The sequence below is a fragment of the Schistocerca americana genome, chromosome 2 (genome assembly GCF_021461395.2).
Source record: "Schistocerca americana isolate TAMUIC-IGC-003095 chromosome 2, iqSchAmer2.1, whole genome shotgun sequence".
NCBI lineage: Eukaryota > Metazoa > Arthropoda > Insecta > Orthoptera > Acrididae > Schistocerca > Schistocerca americana.
The window spans coordinates 711,676,983-711,697,316 of NC_060120.1; the positions used below are offsets into that span (position 1 = coordinate 711,676,983).

Below are 20,334 nucleotides of genomic sequence, written 5' to 3' on the forward strand. Positions count from 1 at the left end.
AGTCAGCATGCAAGGCACCCATCTTGCGCACACTTTCTGGTAGTTCAATGTTTCCATTAAAATTCTGTGAGCAGTGCTTTGGGAAACCTCAGGAACCAACGTGCAGAGATCATCCTGGGTGATCCGCCAATCTTCACACATGCTTTGCTCAACCTTCAGCCCTGTCTCCTCTGAAATTGATGGTCTCCCGCTCCTTTCTTCATCGTGAATTTTGGTCCGACTAGCTGCAAAACCTCTACACCACTTATGAACATTTTTGACATCCATGCACAACTCACCATACACTTCTATCAACTGGCAATAGATTTCAATTGGTGCAGTGCCCTTTTCATTCAAAAACTGAGTAATTGCGCACAATTCACACTTGTTGGTAACATCCAATGGGAGCTCCATTTTCAATGGCTGCCAAGCCAAGACTGAGTGCCTCATCACTGCATGAGCATGTTCACACACGGCTCATGAAGTACTCTTCATAACAGTGTGACAAACTGCCACACAAACAGAGTTCTGTACTAATAAAAAAAATAGGAGACCTTACTTTTGGGATTACCCTCATAATAGAAAGATATAGGCTAGATATGCTGAGACATTGATTTGTTTGTTTATGAGATTATCAATGATATGGATAGCAAAAGTTGCTGATCTTACATATCATGGGGAACACAATATGTTTAATCTAGTTGATATTTTCATCAATGCACACAGGCAAAATGGGTAACATTTTGTCCCATTCACTTAATGTGCCCATCCATTTCATTTATTGTCAGGTCTTTCCATTTGTTGCATGTCAAATACACTATGCTGTTTCAAAGCTAGGGAGACTCCATTTGAAGAAAGACATTAAAAATTATTTGTAAAAATATTATATTGATAGTTTATTCCATTTGTATGTTTCAGTGAGTATTAAAAATAACACTTCCATCATCTTCAAAAAGAGCTTACACAGTGACTCATATTAAGGCATACGTCTTTCATATGTAATGGGTGTCCCAGAAGAAAAGATCAATATCGTGACAAAAAGTATACAAACAAGGGCAGAATAAATGTCCATAGCTTGTTTGACTGATGGGAGAGCATCAAATACATTTTGAAAACCTAAATTAGTACCCCTGAAAATAGACACTAATTTTTCTATGAAAGCCTACTTACAACATTTCAAGAATCCCTATCACATGAAAAAATGACAATATAAAAAGGATAGATTGTTACTCAGAAATGCACAATGAAAAAAGAAAAAAAAAAAACAGACATAACCAAATGCACACACATTCACATATGCAAAACTCACTCACACATGGCCACTGTAATCTCAGGATATAAAACCCCAATTGTGACTGTGTCTGAAGTGAGCAGTGACCTTTGCTGAAGTGGGGATAAAGAAGAGCCATGGGATGGAGAGAGGAAGGCTAGGAAGTGCAGAAGTGGGGGATATGTTAGTGTTCTCTGTGAGAGCATGCAAGACTGTGGTGGGCACAGGATAGTGGGCTGCTAGGTGCAGCATCAGAAGGTTGTGCTGGGGGAGAGGAGGGGGTGTTGTGGAAAGAAGTACAAAGGGAACAGGAAAGAAGTAGGGAAGAGGGAATACTTATGCAGGTGTGTTGGTGATACAGAATGTGTGTGTACAGCTGTAGTGGGAGTAGGACAGGGGACGGACAGGTAGATGACAGGGACTAGCGAATGTTGAGGCAAGGGAGGTTATGGAAATGAACGATACGTTACATAGAGAGTTCCTACCTCCACAGTTCATAAAATTTGATTTTGTTGGGAATAATTCAGATGTTACAGCCTATGGCACAGCTGTTGAAGTCAAGCACATCATGTTGCGGAGCATGCTCCGCAACTGGGTGGTCCAGCTGTCTTTCAACCATGGATTAGAAGCGGCCATTTATGTGCACAGAAAGCTTTTTAGTGGTCATTCCAATGGAAAATGTAACACAGTGGTTACAGCCATTTTGGTATATCACATGAATGCTTTCACCAGTGGCCCTTCCTTTGGTGTGGCAGGAGATGCCTGAGGCAGGACTGTAGTAGGTAGTAGTAGGAGGATGTACGGAACAGGTCTTGCATCTATGTCTATTGCAGAGATATGAGATATAAGGCAATAGCCTGGAAGTAGGGATGGAATAAGCATAGACAAGGATATTACATAAGTTGGGGGTTATTGGAATACCACTGAGCGAAGAATGGGGAGGATAGAGGATATTTCTCATTTAAGGGCACAGCAAGAGATAGTTAGAATTCTGGCAGAGAATGTGATTCAGGTGCTCCATCCTGGGTGGCACTGAGTCACAAAGGGATCACTCTTTTGTGGCTGGACAGTGGGAATATGGGGAATAGCAGGTCACTGGGGAGTGAAAATGTGGCTGATCTGTTTCTGGACAAAGTGGGAAACATAATTACAGTATATGAGGACCTCAGTAAAATCCTTGGCATATATGGACAGGAACTGCTTATCACTGCAGATGTAATGACCACTGGTGGCTAGGTTGTATGGAAGGGACTTGTTGCTGTGGAATTGGTGCCAGCTGTTGACATGGAGGTATTGTTGGTGGTTGGTAGGACTGAAGTGGTGGAGGCACTGATTCTTGAGTTGTAGTTCAACAAAAAGGATGGTGGCTTATTGGACTGGGGGGGCCAGGTGAAACAAATGGTGGAGAGGGTGTTTAGGATGGTACTGATTACCTCACTGTTTAGTCCCATAACCTCTCTCAATCAACCAAGGTGTTGAGATTCTGGAGGAATGGGAGTAAAGTGTCCTCACTCTCAATCCAGATCATCAAGATGTCATCATTGAATCTGAATCAGGTGAGAAGTTTGGCATTCTGGATGGTTAGAAAGAATTCCTCTAGATGGCCCATGAATAGATTGCCATAGGATGTTGCCATGAGGATGCCTGTTGCTGTACCATGGAACTGTTTGTACATGATGCCATCAAATTAGAGGTAATTATAGGTGAGGATGTAGTTGATCATGGTGCCCAGGAAGGAGGTTGTAGGCTTGGAGTCAGTTGGATGCTGGGAAAGGTAGTGTCCAATAGCAGCAAGGCCATGGGCATTGGGACGTTAGAGTAGAGGAAAGTGCCATCAACAGTGATGAGCAGGCTGCCAGATGGTAAAGGAACATGAACTGTGGAGGGTCAGTAGAGGAAATGATTATGATCTTTTATATAGAAGGGTAGGTTACCAGTAAAAGGCTGAAGGTGATGATCCACAAGGGCAGAGATTCATGTCACAGGGGCACAGTAACTAGCTGCAATGGAATATCCTGAAAGGTTGGGTTAACATACTTTACAAAGGATGTAGAACATAGGATTGTGGAGAGTGTTTTTTTTTTTTTTTTTTTTTTTTGGGGGGGGGGGGGGGGCTGAGGAGGTAGTCAAACTTGGGGAGACATTCTGGGATGGACCAAGGGATTTGAGTAGGGGCAGGAGAACCTGCTGGATTTCTGGAATTGGGTCACTGCAGCAGGGCTTCTACATGGACATATGTGACAGCTGTTGGAATCCCTCTACCAGGTAATGGTGAAGCCACTGCCAGCAGGTAGGATTATAAGGATGGGAACAGTTTTGAGGTTGTGGACTGAGGTTCTTTTTGCAGATGTGAGGTTGGTTTCCATGTTGAGTGGTTTTGGAAACGATGGTGAGGCAAAGTTCAAGATTAGGAAATTCTAGGAAGTTATCAGGGGATGGTTTGGGAAAGGGGAGAGGCAGTGGGAGTAGCTCGCTATTACTTAGAGGAGTAAATTGAGTAAAATCAAGCAATTTAGTAAGGCAGAGTTCAGCATTGGGTTTGGATTGTGTCTGATTGGTAGGGTTAATACCAAAAAAGTGTTTACACTTTAGGGACATGGAGAAGAAGAAGAGGTCTTTAACAAGTCAAGCATAACTGAATTTGAGTGTGGCAGTAGGTAAGGCCATTGGAAAGGATTGATTCTTCTATGGGACTGAGGCTTCACACTGACAGGTTCATGATTGTGTTGTGGTATCACAGTCCAGAATGTTTGAAAGTCCACTAGGAAGGCATGAGATGGCCACTAGTCAGCACTCCTATAATGAGTGAGTGCTGCTGTCACCATTGCAGTGCTGTCTATGGAGACACACCTGTCATGCCAGCCTATCAGATTTAGAGTGCAGACAGCATGCGGCAGGGTGTGTGGTCTTGGTGACAGGCCAGTGGGCTCAGAGACACAATGATGACTGAGAGAAATGCTTTATTCAACTTAACGTACTCATCACATCACTAGTAATGTGAAGCAGACATGCCTCATTCTGGTAACCCTGGCCAACATGACACAATGACTGCTTCTGCCCTGGAAAGGAGATGCTCGCATAGTTGATGACTCTAGTGCCACACGCGTCCACCACGGGTGCCAGTGAACACTGCCATTCCATTCTTGGGACAAGACCAACTGCCCTCTGACAGCATGTCAGAATTGCTGTGGCACCATGCCCCACAAGGAGACTCAGTGCATGCAGCAGCTGGTGCAACTCACCCTCAAACTCATTGCAGTGACTGAAGGCACCATGTTGTCTCACCATCTGCCATGGACCTGGGATCAATGTAGTGCTGCTAGACTCTGAATGAATCTGACTCAAAATTCATAGTAATTTATATGGCCCGGAGGCACCTTTGTTGCTTTACTGTCCTGCCCCTGGTCTCGTACCTCACAACAAGTGTCTTGTCCTGGTGTGGTAACATTGCCCTGCCCACTTTGGTTACTACTGCTGTATGGTGCAAGTTTCCACTGAGTACAGCTAGCCCATCCTGAAATTCTTTTGTGAAAGTGTTACTTTCACCCACATTTCACCAGCCTACAGTTGCTACTGCAATACTTCATGGTGGCTTTCTCACAACATCTTACTGTAAACTGTAAACTCCGTCTCAATAGGTTTCACTACTAGACTGGCAATTCTTAAATGCTACACACTTTCTACATTCAACTTTATGGTTGCTTTCCATCTTCCTCACATTCTACAAATTGTTTTCCTCTGATATTTATATGACAATATTCCTCATACACTTAAAATGGCTATCGTCACTTTAGAACCTCACCTTGTATTACTTAATCTCATAGCATCTCTCAAGAGTTCCTTACACTGCTAATTATCTCAAATACTATGAAACATATTTCACTACTAGATCTCTTGCCATCCTTATGTATACACAACTTCTAACTCTCCATTTGACACTTACAAACTAAAGTAACCCTCAGTCCTTCTTAATAAATTATCTATACCAGATCAGCTTCAAGAAAACAGGATCTGGCTCTATTAAACTCTTATGATTGTCATCTCATCTATTTATCATGTGATTTTTAACCTCTTGTTTTGGAACATCTTTCAGAACTTTATCCTTGTGACAACAGGTCTCCCTATGCTCTTCCAGTAAACATATTCCCAAAACTATCCTCATGAGAAAATCAAGTATTCCACCACCATTCACAACATTCCAACAAGTAGTCCCACATATTCCCCCCCCCCCCCCCCCCCCCCCTCCCTCTGTAACACTCATTTCAAGCTGTATTCCCCATTCGCCTCGAAAAGCTTGATTTTTTAGTACTCACACCTTCCCCACTCCCACCTCTTCCCAAAACAACAATGTCATGCCTAGTGACACTTTACCACATGAATTACGCTAGAGTGTGTTTATCCATGGTTTGCCTTGTACAACAGATACAATTCATGACAGCTCTACAGTGGCAAATAGCTTTCAACCACTGAGGTTTAACTTTGGCATGATGTTCAGTCAGAATGTTTACTTTTAGGCTTGTGTTGTACCCTTTACCTATTCCATATATGTGGCATACATCAGAATGTGGCTCTACTGTAAACAGCTCATTGTGCACATCTGTGGCTTGCCCTCCAAGGCTTTGACCCAGTATTTGCTGCATTCTGAACCTCTGGGATACACTCTTCAAATAACTCAGACCTGTCAACTTGATTAAGCACTTCTCCATGCTTCTGAGGGAATATACACGCCTACACCACTCCTGCCACAACATCTGTAACATAACTATCAACAACTTCGTGTGCATTCCCTGAAGCATCTAAAACATCAAAACTGTCAGCAGTATCATGGTGCAAAAATCATTAGTACAAGCACTTCCCTGCATGTCTGGCACAGGCACTCTGGTCTCAACACAACATACATTATCTCACAGTTGGGCTGATGCTATTGCACTTCAATGATCTGTGTTGCTATCCCTACACTTAATCACATGGGTGCAGCGCACACTTATTCCTGCTACCTCAGGAATACTTGATATTTGAGATGGCACTTCTGGTTGCTCTCCTTAACTTCAGCATCTTCATTATTCTATGCCTTCCTCAAATTCTCAAGAACTTGTATTCTGATATATCTACAATGAATTTAATCTTCCCAGGATTGACAGGTTCAACTACATTAATGGAAGTTGGACATCCTGCAGCAACAGGTAAACTATCTACGAGCCTGCTCCTCTCCCTTTCGTCTTTCTCTTTCTCTCTCCTCTCTGTTTCCTTTCTTTCCCTGCATAAGCAACATGTTCCTCACATCTTGAGGCCTGTTTTTGATCAACCAGTCACAATACTCTCTCCACATCTTCTCCCTGTACCCCGGAGATTTGTTACAATCTATTTTCTTCTCATCACCCTGAATTGCTTTCCATCTCTTAGACAGCTTTGTATTGTCTATTCTCACACTAACTCAGATATCTCCTCTGTGGTAACCCCTTGCAGTATTGAATATCCTGCTCCCTGTGCTGCTGGCTATGTCATGATTAACTCATCAATTGCACAAACATAAGTGAAAAGAAATACCTACACATGCCACTATTCCAACAGTTCTCGCTGTTTTATATGCTTAAATACTGAACCCTATCCCTTGCTCTGCATAAAGCAAAATCAAATTACAAGAAAACTTAACCATATCACTACTATATTACTTCTTACTATAAATTAACTATTGTCACATAAGTGGCTGCTCGTTGCTACTCCAACACACTAAAATAATAACTAAACTTAGCTTCACCTCCTGAATCATTACCCTTGGTTCACAGATTACACTAAACATTGAGCCACATCTCTTGCTGGTGACACCCATATTACCTGGATCAACCTGTTAGCTTTCATGACAATGAGATAGTCTCAAAAACACTAACAGAATAGTGAATGCCTGCATCCCATCTCTCACAGCAAAACGCTTGCCTTCCAGCAATTAGAGCAGCATGCATATCACCACCTCATACTCCCACCTTGGACTATTACTGCTCCCACCTTGAACTACTACTATCCACCACCACTACAACAGCCTCCATCAAACCTCTCCCACAGCCTTTGTAGATGCCAAACCCTGCCTTGCAGACATACTACATTTGCCACAGCCTCAGGAACTCACTCTTACCACTCCACAAAACCTAGGTCCTAAATAGACTCATTATAGTGTCCAGAGTCTGATAAGACCAGAAATATTTCACGAAACTCCAGATGCTGGAGAATTGCCCAGAGAATTGACAATGAGTCACCAAAAATAAACAGAAAGACAACAACAGAGAAGGACAAACAATATAATGATATGGCAAAGCAACAAGTCCAGAGAGTAAACCAAGATCAAAACCTAATATGTAGAAAATCCAGAACCCGATGTGTAGCGAGATCAATACTATTGGTCAAAGTCTAACACTTATATCCACTCTTTCTCAAAATGCTATCTGCATTCGCCTGCCACATACTGAAATTATAAGGACAGCTCAACCCCTGACAAAATATACTGACTTGCCATGATCTCACAATCAAACAAAAACAAAACAAAGTTATTGCACTCAGCTCAGATTTTCTCAATGAAACTCTACCCCTGCAGTATATATACATGTAGAAGGTATGGCTGATGAGATATTCTTTTACTTTTTGTTTCAGTACTTCAAGATTTTCAGTTTCCTTGCTGATGCCCATTAGCAACCTGTTACAGTCTTCGGTACCAAAATATAAAATTCTTTTTGGGGCCCTAGGGAGAAATTCATAGTCTATATTGAAATTATTTCTACTTTTAGTATTGTGACTGTGAATTGATAAGTTAACTCTAGATTCAGCCTTGTTAGCAAAAACAAATACCACCAGGGAGTATATGTATTGGCATGTAAATTTAAGAATCCCTAAGTCCCAGAAGAGGCTTTTGCAAGATGTTCAGTTATCAACTTTGCACAATATTCATATTGCACATTTCTGTAAAGTATACATGTTTTTCACCTCAGCTACAGTGCAACAGAATGCTATATCACAGGACAGAACTGAGTGAAAGTAAGCTACACTGATGGTCAACACAGTCAGAGAGATTTCTTAGTGCAAATGAGGTGGAACTGAGCTTTCTGGTTAACTTATCCATATGTTGGTGCCACCTCAGTTCATTATCCATCTGGAATCTCACCAACTTCACATATGGAGCCTCATCCACTGTATGCCCACTGATCTCTACTTCAGATACCTGTATGTCATTTTTATGTTATGGATTGCACAATAAACGTTTTTGCAAGATTAAGTATTAGATTAGATTAGTACTTGTTCCATAGATCATGAATACAACACTTCGTAATGATGTGGAACGTGTCAGGTTAATAAAAGGTGTCTATACAAGATATTACATTACACAAAATATTACATGACACTTAATATTTTTATTATTATTTTTTTGTGTGGTTTGAGGAAATTACCCACTTACTATATCCAAAAATTCATCTAATGAGTAGGAGTTGCCATTAAGAAATTCTTTTAATTTCCTTTTAAATGCTATATGGCTATCTGTCAGACTTTTGATGCTATTAGGTAAGTGACCAAAGACTTTTGTGGCAGCATAATTTACCCCCTTCTGGGACAAAGTTAGATTTAACCTTGAGTAGTGAAGATCATCCTTTCTCCTAGTATTGTAGCCATGTACACTGCTATTACTTTTGAAATTGTTTAGATTGTTAATAACAAATTTCATAAGTGAATATATATATTTTGGGGCTACAGTGAAGATCTCTAGCTCTTTAAATAAGTATCTGCAGGATGATCTCGGATGAACTCCAGCAATTATTCTGATTACACGCTTTTGTGCAATGAACATTCTTTTACTCAATGATGAGTTACCCCAGAATATGATAACGTACAAAAGCAGAGAATGAAAATAGGTGTGGTAAGCTAATTTACTGAGATGTATATTGCCAAAATTTGCAATTACCCTAATAGCATAAATAGTTGAACTCAAACGTTTCAGCAGATCCTCAGTGCGTTTTTTCCAGTTCAACCCCCCATCAATGCATACACCTAGAAATTTTGAATATTCTACCTTAGCTACCGATTTCTGATCAAAGTCTATATTTATTAATGGTGTCATTCCATTTACTGTGTGGAACTGTATATACTGTGTTTTGTCAAAGTTTAATGAGAGCCCATTTGCAGAGCACCACTTAATGATTTTCTGACAAGCATCATTTACAATTTCACCAGTCAATTCTTGTCTGTTAGGTGTGATAGCTATACTTGTATCATTGGCAAAAAGTACCAGCTTTGCATCTTCATGAGTATAGAATCGCGAGTCATTAATATACACTCTTGGAAATGGAAAAAAGAACACATTGACACCGGTGTGTCAGACCCACCATACTTGCTCCGGACACTGCAAGAGGGCTGTACAAGCAATGATCACACGCACGGCATAGCGGACACACCAGGAACCGCGGTGTTGGCCGTCGAATGGCGCTAGCTGTGCAGCATTTGTGCACCGCCGCCGTCAGTGTCAGCCAGTTTGCCGTGGCATACGGAGCTCCATCGCAGTCTGTAACACTGGTAGCATGCCGCGACAGCGTGGACGTGAACCGTATGTGCAGTTGACGGACTTTGAGCGAGGGCGTATAGTGGGCATGCGGGAGGCCGGGTGGACATACCGCCGAATTGCTCAACACGTGGGGCGTGAGGTCTCCACAGTACATCGATGTTGTCGCCAGTGGTCGGCGGAAGGTGCACGTGCCCGTCGACCTGGGACCGGACAGCAGCGATGCACGGATGCACGCCAAGACCGTAGGATCCTACGCAGTGCCGTAGGGAACCGCACCGCCACTTCCCAGCAAATTAGGGACACTGTTGCTCCTGGGGTATCGGCGAGGACCATTCGCAACCGTCTCCATGAAGCTGGGCTACGGTCCCGCACACCGTTAGGCCGTCTCTTGCTCACGCCCCAACATCGTGCAGCCCGCCTCCAGTGGTGTCGCGACAGGCGTGAATGGAGGGACGAATGGAGACGTGTCGTCTTCAGCGATGAGAGTCGCTTCTGCCTTGGTGCCAATGATGGTCGTATGCGTGTTTGGCGCCGTGCAGGTGAGCGCCACAATCAGGACTGCATACGACCGAGGCACACAGGGCCAACACCCGGCACATGGTGTGGGGAGCGATCTCCTACACTGGCCGTACACCACTGGTGATCATCGAGGGAGCACTGAATAGTGCACGGTACATCCAAACCGTCATCGAACCCATCGTTCTACCATTCCTAGACCGGCAAGGGAACTTGCTGTTCCAACAGGACAATGCACGTCCGCATGTATCCCGTGCCACCCAACGTGCTCTAGAAGGTGTAAGTCAACTACCCTGGCCAGCAAGATCTCCGGATCTGTCCCCCATTGAGCATGTTTGGGACTGGATGAAGCGTCGTCTCACGCGGTCTGCACGTCCAGCACGAACGCTGGTCCAACTGAGGCGCCAGGTGGAAATGGCATGGCAAGCCGTTCCACAGGACTACATCCAGCATCTCTACGATCGTCTCCATGGGAGAATAGCAGCCTGCATTGCTGCGAAAGGTGGATATACACTGTACTAGTGCCGACATTGTGCATGCTCTGTTGCCTGTGTCTATGTGCCTGTGGTTCTGTCAGTGTGATCATGTGATGTATCTGACCCCAGGAATGTGTCAATAAAGTTTCTCCTTCCTGGGACAATGAATTCACGGTGTTCTTATTTCAATTTCCAGGAGTGTATATTAAGAGCAGCAGTGGACCCAAGACCGAACCTTGTGGCACCCCATTCTTGATTGTTCCCCAGTTTGAGAAATCACCAGTTTTTTGCATATAATATGAACTGCTTATTTCAACTTTCTGCACTCTTCCAGTTAGGTATGATTTAAACCATTTGAACACTGTCCCATTCATACCACAGTACTTGAGCTTATCTAGAAGTATTCCATGATTTACACAATCAAAAGCCTTCGAGATATCACAAAAAATGCCAACGGGTGACTTCTAGTTACTCAGAGCATTTAATATTTCATTAGTGAAGGTATATAAAGCATTTTCCGCTGAAACCCCTTCTGGAAACCAAACTGACATTTTGTTAAAACTTTATTTTTACAAAGGTGTGAAGCTACTCTACAATACATTACTTTTTCAAAAATTTTGGATTAGGCAGTCAGAAGAGAGATTGGGTGGTAATTGCTGACATCAGACATATCCCCTTTTTTATGCACTGGTTTAACAATGGCACACTTCAGTCTATCTGGGAAAATACCCTGCTTCAGAGAGCTGTTACATATGTGGCTAAGAATCCCACTTATTTCTTGGGAACAAGCTTTTATTATCCTGCTGGAAATGCTATCAATTCCATGTGAGCTTTTATTCTTGAGGGAGTTTATTATCTTCCTAATTTCAGAAGGAGAGGTGGGTGGAATATCAATTGTATCAAATGGTGTGGGTAAGGCCTCTTCCATTAACTGCCTTGCTTCTTCTAATGAACATTTAGATCCTATTTTCTCTACAACATTTAAAAAATGATTATTCAAAATGTTTTCGACTTCTGGCTTGTTGTTTGTCAAGTTTCCATTCGCTTTGATGGTAATTCCGTCATCCTGTACTCTTGGTTGCCCTGTCTCCCTTGTAATAATATGAAACTGTTGGCTGTGAACCAAGTGTAAGCCTATTCTATTATTACCCTAGCTGTGTCTGGTAGATGGATGTGTTTGGGCTTTTCATCAATATACTTGTGTCATCAGCCAACTTTATAGTTTTTGAAAAGTCCTCCAGTGTTCCCAGTAAACCATTTATGTAGGCCAAGTACAGGATTGGGCCAAACATTGAAACTTGCAGTGCATCGTGTTTAATATTTCCTTGCTCTGAATTTAATCGTATTCATGTTGTATCATTTGCTAATGTGACCCTCTGTTTTCTGTTGTCCAGATATGACTCCAGTCATGCAAGAGAAAGGTTGTTGATGTCATACCATTTTGGTTTCCATAGCAGAATTGTATGTCCTATACATATTCTTAGCAAGACCACATAAAATGCCAACATGGTAATTTTTTCTGTTTAGTTCTGATTTTTTGCTTTCTTAATAGAGAAGCCTTTACAGAAGCCAAACTGGGCTGTTGTTAAAAGATCATTCTCAGAAAGATTGTTCAGTGTTCTGTTGTGAGCTATTCTCTCAAAAAAAAAAAAAAAAAAAAAAAAAAAAAAAAAAAAAAAAAAAAATGGAAACAGCCTATAATTAGAGGTCAGTTAATTATCTCTGCTTTTATATACTGGTGTATTGCATATTTCAGTCCTTCAGGAAAGACTCCTTGATTCACTGACTATTATAAAGAGAACTCCAACTGTCACCATTTTCAAGCACTACAAAAACTAGTGTATTCTCACATAAACCATTTAAAACAGCAAAGAATGGCTTCCACTAAGGCTGATTGCTACACAAATAGAGTGATTTGTGAACATTGGTGCTAGGTTTCATATGACATCAATATGTCAGTGAGAACAAAATCCTGCTTATGTAGCCTGTTGTACATGGTCATTCTGAAGCTATATTTCATGATGTGGCTGCATGCATCTCTGTATGGAAAAATCATTGTCTTAACAGAATTGTATTTAACTCTAATTATTTCAGGCTGCAACAGAAGGTGCCTGCATCAGCTCGATGTGATGGATGGCCTCAGTGTGAAGACGCCAGTGATGAAACAGATTGTTCTTGCAAAGAGAGACTTCTTCACAATCATCCAAAGGTTCTCTGTGATGGCTTTGTTGACTGTGAAGATGGTAGTGATGAGGAAGACTGTGGTATGAAAAAAAGTTAATAATTAATCATGATGTGTATTATGTTATGTAAACATTCACATACTGCTCACGTTCAAGATGTCTGAATGCTAAGTTTATTATAGTGTCCATATTACACAAGTCACTTGTGCTTCAAATCTGCTAAAATATAGATCATATCAAAGAAAGTAAAATACCTCATCTGCAACTAAAAGATTAATAGTGAAGTACATGAGCTGCCAGTTTGTAAGCTGTAGTAATGAAGTATACATAAAAACTTTTATTTTTTACTTCATAAAAACAACCACATTAGAATGCTGAAGATTAGGTGGGTTGATCGGATAACTAATGACGCGGTATTGAATAAAGGAGAAAAAAATCACAACTCAAATAAATGAATTTGTATGTTGTGTTCAATGCATCAAGCAGTAGAGGGCAACCAGGTCTCATTACAGTAAGCATGTTCAAATGACATAGTTTGCAGTACGTATGCAGAGATGAAGTTACTGGCATTAGATAGACTAGTGTGAAGGGCTGCGTGAAATCAGCCTTTGAACTGAAGACAACAACAAAAATGACAATAACAACAACAATGACAATAGTAAACAACAATGGTAATGACAACAACAGCAAATTCAAATACAAATGCCTCTACAATAACTGCTGGTGCTGACACTTCTAAAATTGCTACCGCTAATGAAAGGGCCTGCTGAAAAGTAATGCCACTGTATTTTTTATTCTGTTCTCAATATTGGTTGAGATATTACATGTCAAGCAAATTACTTGGTCAACTTTCCCACTTCATTGATGCAAGTTTCATCCATCTGCTTTTAAAATGCTCCAAATTATAGCATGTAACATGGCAGTGTATAACACAGCAATGTCAGTACTTGAGAAACAGCATGCTGAAATTGAGTTTCTAACCATAGAAAATGTGTCTCCAGTTGATATCCATAGAAGAATTAAATTTGTGTACATTAGTAATGTGTGGCATTGAGTTATTCATGCTAACCTCAACGTGTGTGACAGGGCTCGGAATGGATGACTGTGTACGGCAACTGACGAGACTGATCATAACCAGGTTAATGAACTCATCAGAGAAAAATCATCAGATAAGACAGAGCATCCTTTCCTTCAGCATAATAATGCCAGAGCAAAGAAGAGCACTGCAACGTCTGCAGCAATCCGATGCCTTGGGTTCACTTTCATTGATTATCCTCCATACAGTCTCAACTTGGCCCTATCTGATGCTCATCTGTTTCCAAAATGTAAATAATGCCTTTGAGGACTTCACTTTGATAGTGATGAAGTGGTGCAACCAGAAGTGAGATTGTGGCTACATCAACAAAGCTAACCATTCTACAGTGATGGTATCAACAAACTGGTCACTTGTTGGAAGAAATGTGTTTATCACCACTGTATGTTAACAAATTAATATGTAGATATGAAGTAGATGATGTAGAATATTAATAAAATTTGTTTGATTTATAAAGCTTTAAGCGTTTTCACATAAAAAATTTGGAGGCATCACCACACACACACACACACACACACACACACACACACACACACACACACACACACACACACACACACACATTATATATACTTAAAACTATTTTGAAAAATTTCTTAATTATTAGGAAAATCATTACCTTATGAAACTACAAAATGTCAGGCACATAAACAGTCACAGTGAATTTTAATTGAATTCTCATTTGATGATAAGGTTATGTTAAACAGACCCTATCTGAACACAATGTATTCAATCTGAAAATTAAAAATTAAAAATAAATTAACTAAACGAGTCTTCCATTGCAAAAGTCTCTTTGAACATGACATTTGTTTAATATGTAGGCAGTTCTGGACTGTGAAATGATACTCACTACCACTTACAGATTGGGCTTTGTAATGGGTAAAGTAACAGCTTTCTTTCCTGATTCACATCAAGATTGTTACTATAGTAATGTGCAAGTGTGAAAGTGGCTGCATGATCTGTTCTGCACAGAGCATGATCTGTTCTGCACCGAATAGGCTGGAGCATACTTTGTGCCATCATCAGCATGTTCTCCATCCTTATTTCTTCCCTCATACTCCTGTTGATGTCTATGTGTGTAACTGGCAATGCTAGGATGAGCACCACATCAGACCAGTGTTTCAGCTTCTGATTTTCCTAGAAAAATTTATATGCTTAAAAAACTTTCACTGACACTTCTTAACGTAATACTCATCAAGTTCGCTTTGTGGCACTTATAATGAACTTTACACTGGTTAAGTACACACACCACACCTAAACTAACATGAAAGTCACTACTAAATGTTCTAAGCACACCAAGAAGTGCATGCTACAGACAGACATGGCAGTATGATGGTAATGACTGGAACATCATGTGACATATTACTCCTTGCCACTATGTATAGCTTCACCACCTGCCTTTTTACCTGCACACTACTATAACGATTTTACTGGTTAATGCAATCCACAGGAAAATTTATAATAGCTAATTCTCTGTATTAGTGCATTCTTTGAGCCATTCAATATCCTATGGGAACTGTGTAACTGAATCAGTAAGTTTGCTTTTTGTTATTATGTGTCATCCAATATCATTTTCACCAGGAATAATCTATCTTATGCAGCACTTGATTTAGCTAAGCCTGTTTCACTTTATTAAATCTTTCTCTTTCTGTAGCTATGACCATTATCTATTGCTTCAGCTCTGTTGGATAAGAACATCATGGCTGAATTACTTGCTGTATATCTACATCCATTGATATCTTTAAATTGGAAGTCATGGAAATTCCACAGCATTGTATCCATATCTGCTAGTGTAATTCTTTTTCTGCTCTAATCTTTTATCTCAAAGCAAATTTAGTTCATTACTCTGTAAGACTCTCTTGTACTGTATGTTGATGAATTCCTTGGTGGCTATGACGCAAAGCATAAAAAATTCAGTCCTTTCATTAAAGGAATGCAGTGAAACAAAAGTGAATCTGTTAGCATTAATGTGATAAGTATCCATGACAAATATAAAATAACCTATTATTTATTATCACATCAATATAAAATCTTCAGGAGCATATAGCTGCAGGCCTGTAAGCAGAAAGTAGTACCTCTATTTCAGAACTATCACCCAGCACTTGTCTCATTGGGACACAAGATACCGGATAGCTGTCCTGTAAAATTCCTGGGGCTGTGTTGTGAACCAGCTTTGATCATACTGCTTGACAACCTTACCTAAGGTGAATTGTTTGCCTCTCAGAATTTTCTTTAGCTCACTAAATACTGCATAATTTTAGGGAGACAGGTCTAGACTGTATGGAGAGTGAGGACACCCCATTTGAATGTCTATAAGAACTATCTGACTGTGTTTGCTGTGTGGGGCCTTGAACTGTCATGGAGCAAAATGACCCCGTGTGTGCACTGCCCTAATCATTTTGATTTGATCATTTTGTGCAGGGTCATCACGGTTGGTGCACATTCAGTATTATCTAATGCTGCAGTAAGTTGATAGGAAGGGGGGCCATTTCAGTCAAAGAAGAAGGTGAGCATAACTTTTCCTGCAGTTATGTGGATGGTTTTGGATTTTTGTATGATGGTGACTATGAATGCTTCTACTTTGTTATTCTGACTTGGGTTCAAAGTGATGACATCATGTCTCATCTCCATTGACCACTGATGACATGAACTCATTCCCTTTCTTGACATAGTCCTGCAGATATTCAGGACAGACTCATAGCTGATATGCTTCCTGTGCTAATTGAAGACTATAAGGCACCCAATGGGTGCACAATTTTGTGAAAATTCTATCTGTTCTTAATTATGGCAAGAAAACTTCCAACATTCACTCCGACCTCTACCACAATGGCTGCTACACCAACTCACAAGTCTTGAATAATATGGGCATTTACCAGCTGGACACTGTCATTGGTAATGTGGTGTGGCATTCCGGATCATGTGTTGTCAGTCAAGGACACCTGTTCTTCCATGAATTTCTTGTGCCATGCATTGATGCTAGCAATGGGCATGCAGTGCTCTCCGCACACTAGTGCCATTCTTCAACAAATTTCCATTCCCCGCACTCCGTCCACAGCTGAGAAATGCACTACATACCTCTGCTCTTCTTTTAAAGCCTCCATTTCATTGTCTTCAGACTGACTGAGTGAACATGCTCATTTTTTCCATCATGTGGGTGAATGCCTTTGTCCCTCTAACAGCAAGTTTGGGACCTCAGTGTTCTTATAGGAACCACAACTTCTTCTTCAGGCAATGGCATTATGAATTTTTAAGCAGTTTTTATTTCACAGCCTCCAGCTTATTTCTGTTTTGATGCACCTCATATATAATGTATATACCATGTAATCTAAATAGTGGATGACTAGGCAGAAGAATCAAGAATTGAATCTAGGTCTCTACTGTAGCAGAGTGATTCAATAAGTACCCATGTTAGGAACAAAGACATAATTTTCTTGAAAACAAATTATATTTCAACATAATCCCACTTTACAGATATACTCTTTTTCTAATGCTGCCCACTTTTAATCCCTTCAAAACATAGGAATTATCATGCTCTCTAAAGTACACCTTGTCTTAAGGATCTCTTGATTTGAGCAGAATTTTTCCTTCAACCATTTCCCCATGTTGGGGAACAAAATGGAATCACAGAAAGCCATGTCAGGTTATACTGAGGGAGTGTGGCTGCAATTCAAGCACTGTTGTGTTGACAACACTGATGAATGTGTTGATGTGTTGTCATGGTGAAACATAACTTCCTTTTTCACCAAATGGGGTAGTGTTTTCCTTCAATTTTGTGTCACAGTGGTCCAGTACCTCACTGTAGTATTGCTGAGTGACCATTTTTCTTTTTTTCTAAGTAGCCTCTGTGCATCCCAAGCAAATGTCACAAAATTTTTTATATCTTCACCTTCTTTAGTGAAGTTTCATCAGGGTCTTTTTTATAGTGTTGCTTGGTTCCCGATGGATCCAAGTCTCACCATCTAAAAAGCTCTTTAAAATCTCACTTTGCTCTCAACTTCCTTGTTCCCCACAAACAGCAATTGTGGGACCCACTGAGTCAACATTTTTTGCTCCAGGCAAATGCCGGGATGGTTCCTCTGAAAGGGCACAGCCGACTTCCTTCCCAATCCTTCCCTAATCCGATGAGACCGATGACCACGCTGTCTGGTCTCCTTCCCCAAACCAACCAACCAACATTTTTTGCATCATCAACTATTACATAAAATATTACCTTCCTTATCAGCACATCTCCAGCTTCTGCTACTTCATGCACTTCCATTTGATGATCATATATGATGAATCATATCCTGGACTTCTTCAATGATTTCCTTGGTTACCACAATTTCCAGGTGCCCAGGGTGAACTTCATCAGAAACGTATGTTCAGTCACATTTAAATTCATTGAACAAATATCTGTTATCACTGGTGGTGTACAATCACCATAAACAGCATCTACTTTTTGGTAAAACCCACCTAGCCCAGTTCACTGAAGTGGCTGCCAAACCCAAAGTAATCGATGAATCAGTATCATTTTTACTTTAACATCATCCCACTAAAAGCAGAAAATGAGCATAACACTAACTTGTGTTCATGGTGACATCTGTCTTTGAACACAGGTACATATCAAATCATTCTCATATACAGATGTTCTGTAGTCTCCATTGCTTACATTAAAGTTATGTAAAACTTAATTTCAAGAATAGCCTGATGCTCATTTGTGAAATATGAAATTTATCTGCAATACTGAATCTTTATGTATAAATGCTACCAGAGGCAGAAATAGTTTCTGATATATCTGTACTCGAATTTGGGTTCTGTATATAATTTACAATTCAGAGATATTTTGATTTTGTCATTGTAGTTTTGAATCATGTTAGAAATACAACACAGATAGAGGACATGTAAGATAAGACAATAAGTCTGAACATTAACCATGTGTCTGTTCCAGAACTGTGCAGCACGGGTAAATCAATGTGTGTAAGAAGTGAAAAATGTATTAATGAAACTCAAATATGTGACCAGCATGTGGACTGTTACTTCAGTGAAGATGAGAAGGATTGCTGTAAGTAAATTTGTACTTATCTTCACAAACTTAATTGCATTAATGATGTCACATCTTCTTTCGTCAAATACTTGGAAGATTTGGAGCATTATCTGCACAAAATATTTGGGATTATTGATGTAAAATTTATCAGAATTGCAGTCAGACTATTGTAATTTAATGGTAGCGAAATAGTGTATATTGTGTCCACACCAATAACTGAATGGTCAGCGTGACGGACTGCTGTCCTAAGGGGCCTGGTTCGATTCCTGGCTGGGTCGAGGATTTTCTCCACTCAGGGACTGGGTGTACTGTTGTCTTCATTATCATTTCATCCCCATCTGGCACACAGGTTCCCCAATGTGGTGTCGAATGTAATAACACCTGCAGCAAGGCGGCCAGACCTGTCCCGTAAGGGGCCTCCCGGCCAATGATGCCAAACGCTCATTTCCATTCAGTGTGTATTGTAGTGACATCTGAACACTATTACATCAAATGCCATAGAAATAAAAATAGCCTGACACAATTAAAGAATATTGCCACAGTGTAGGAATGAAAAATTATATATCTTCCTAAAATGTGACAATTCCCTTCCAGTACATGCATATCACATCTTATTTTGGAGTTAGCATTTCTGTTCAACTTAATGAAGTAGTAGATTTTAAAAAGTAAGCACTGTTTCTTCAGCTCATGTAACTCTGGTGACTGTTCCACAATGATAAAATACGAGACTCCAGTTAAAACAGACCTGTTAATACAGGTTTCCATATTTAATTTCTTTCATCTCAGTCCATACCTTCATTTGACTATTTCACGGATTCCCGCACAGAAGACATAGAAATAGGCATCCCTGGCATAGAAAAGCAGCTGAAAGACATGAAAACAAATAAGTTGCCGGGTCCAGATGGAATCCCAATTCAGTTTTATGGAGAGTACTCTACGGCATTAACCCTTTCCTTAGCTTGTATTTATTATGAATCTCTCACCCAGTGTAAGGTCCCAACTCACCGGAAAAAAGTGGAGGTGACTCCTATATATAAGCAAGATGAAAAAACGAACTTGCATAATTACAGACCAATATCCTTAGCATCTGTTTGCTGCTGAATTCTTGCACACATTCTGAGTCTGAATATAATAAATTTCCTTGTGATAGAAAAACTTCTATCCACAAGTCAACACAGATTTAGAAAGCATCATTTGCCCGACACTCAGCTTGCTTTTTTCTCATGTGCTATCCTACAAACCATGGATAGAGCAA

At 40.4% G+C, this 20,334-nt stretch overlaps 1 protein-coding gene across 1 annotated transcript in view; it reads left to right on the top strand.

Moving 5' to 3' along the window:
• Positions 1–20,334, top strand: part of LOC124594367 (serine protease nudel) — a 184,126-nt gene that overhangs the window by 118,974 nt on the left and 44,818 nt on the right. The window contains exons 11-12 of the mRNA XM_047132735.1: positions 12,875–13,044; positions 18,984–19,097. Of these exons, the coding sequence (XP_046988691.1) occupies positions 12,875–13,044; positions 18,984–19,097 (284 nt within the window). The remainder of the gene's footprint in view (positions 1–12,874; positions 13,045–18,983; positions 19,098–20,334) is intronic.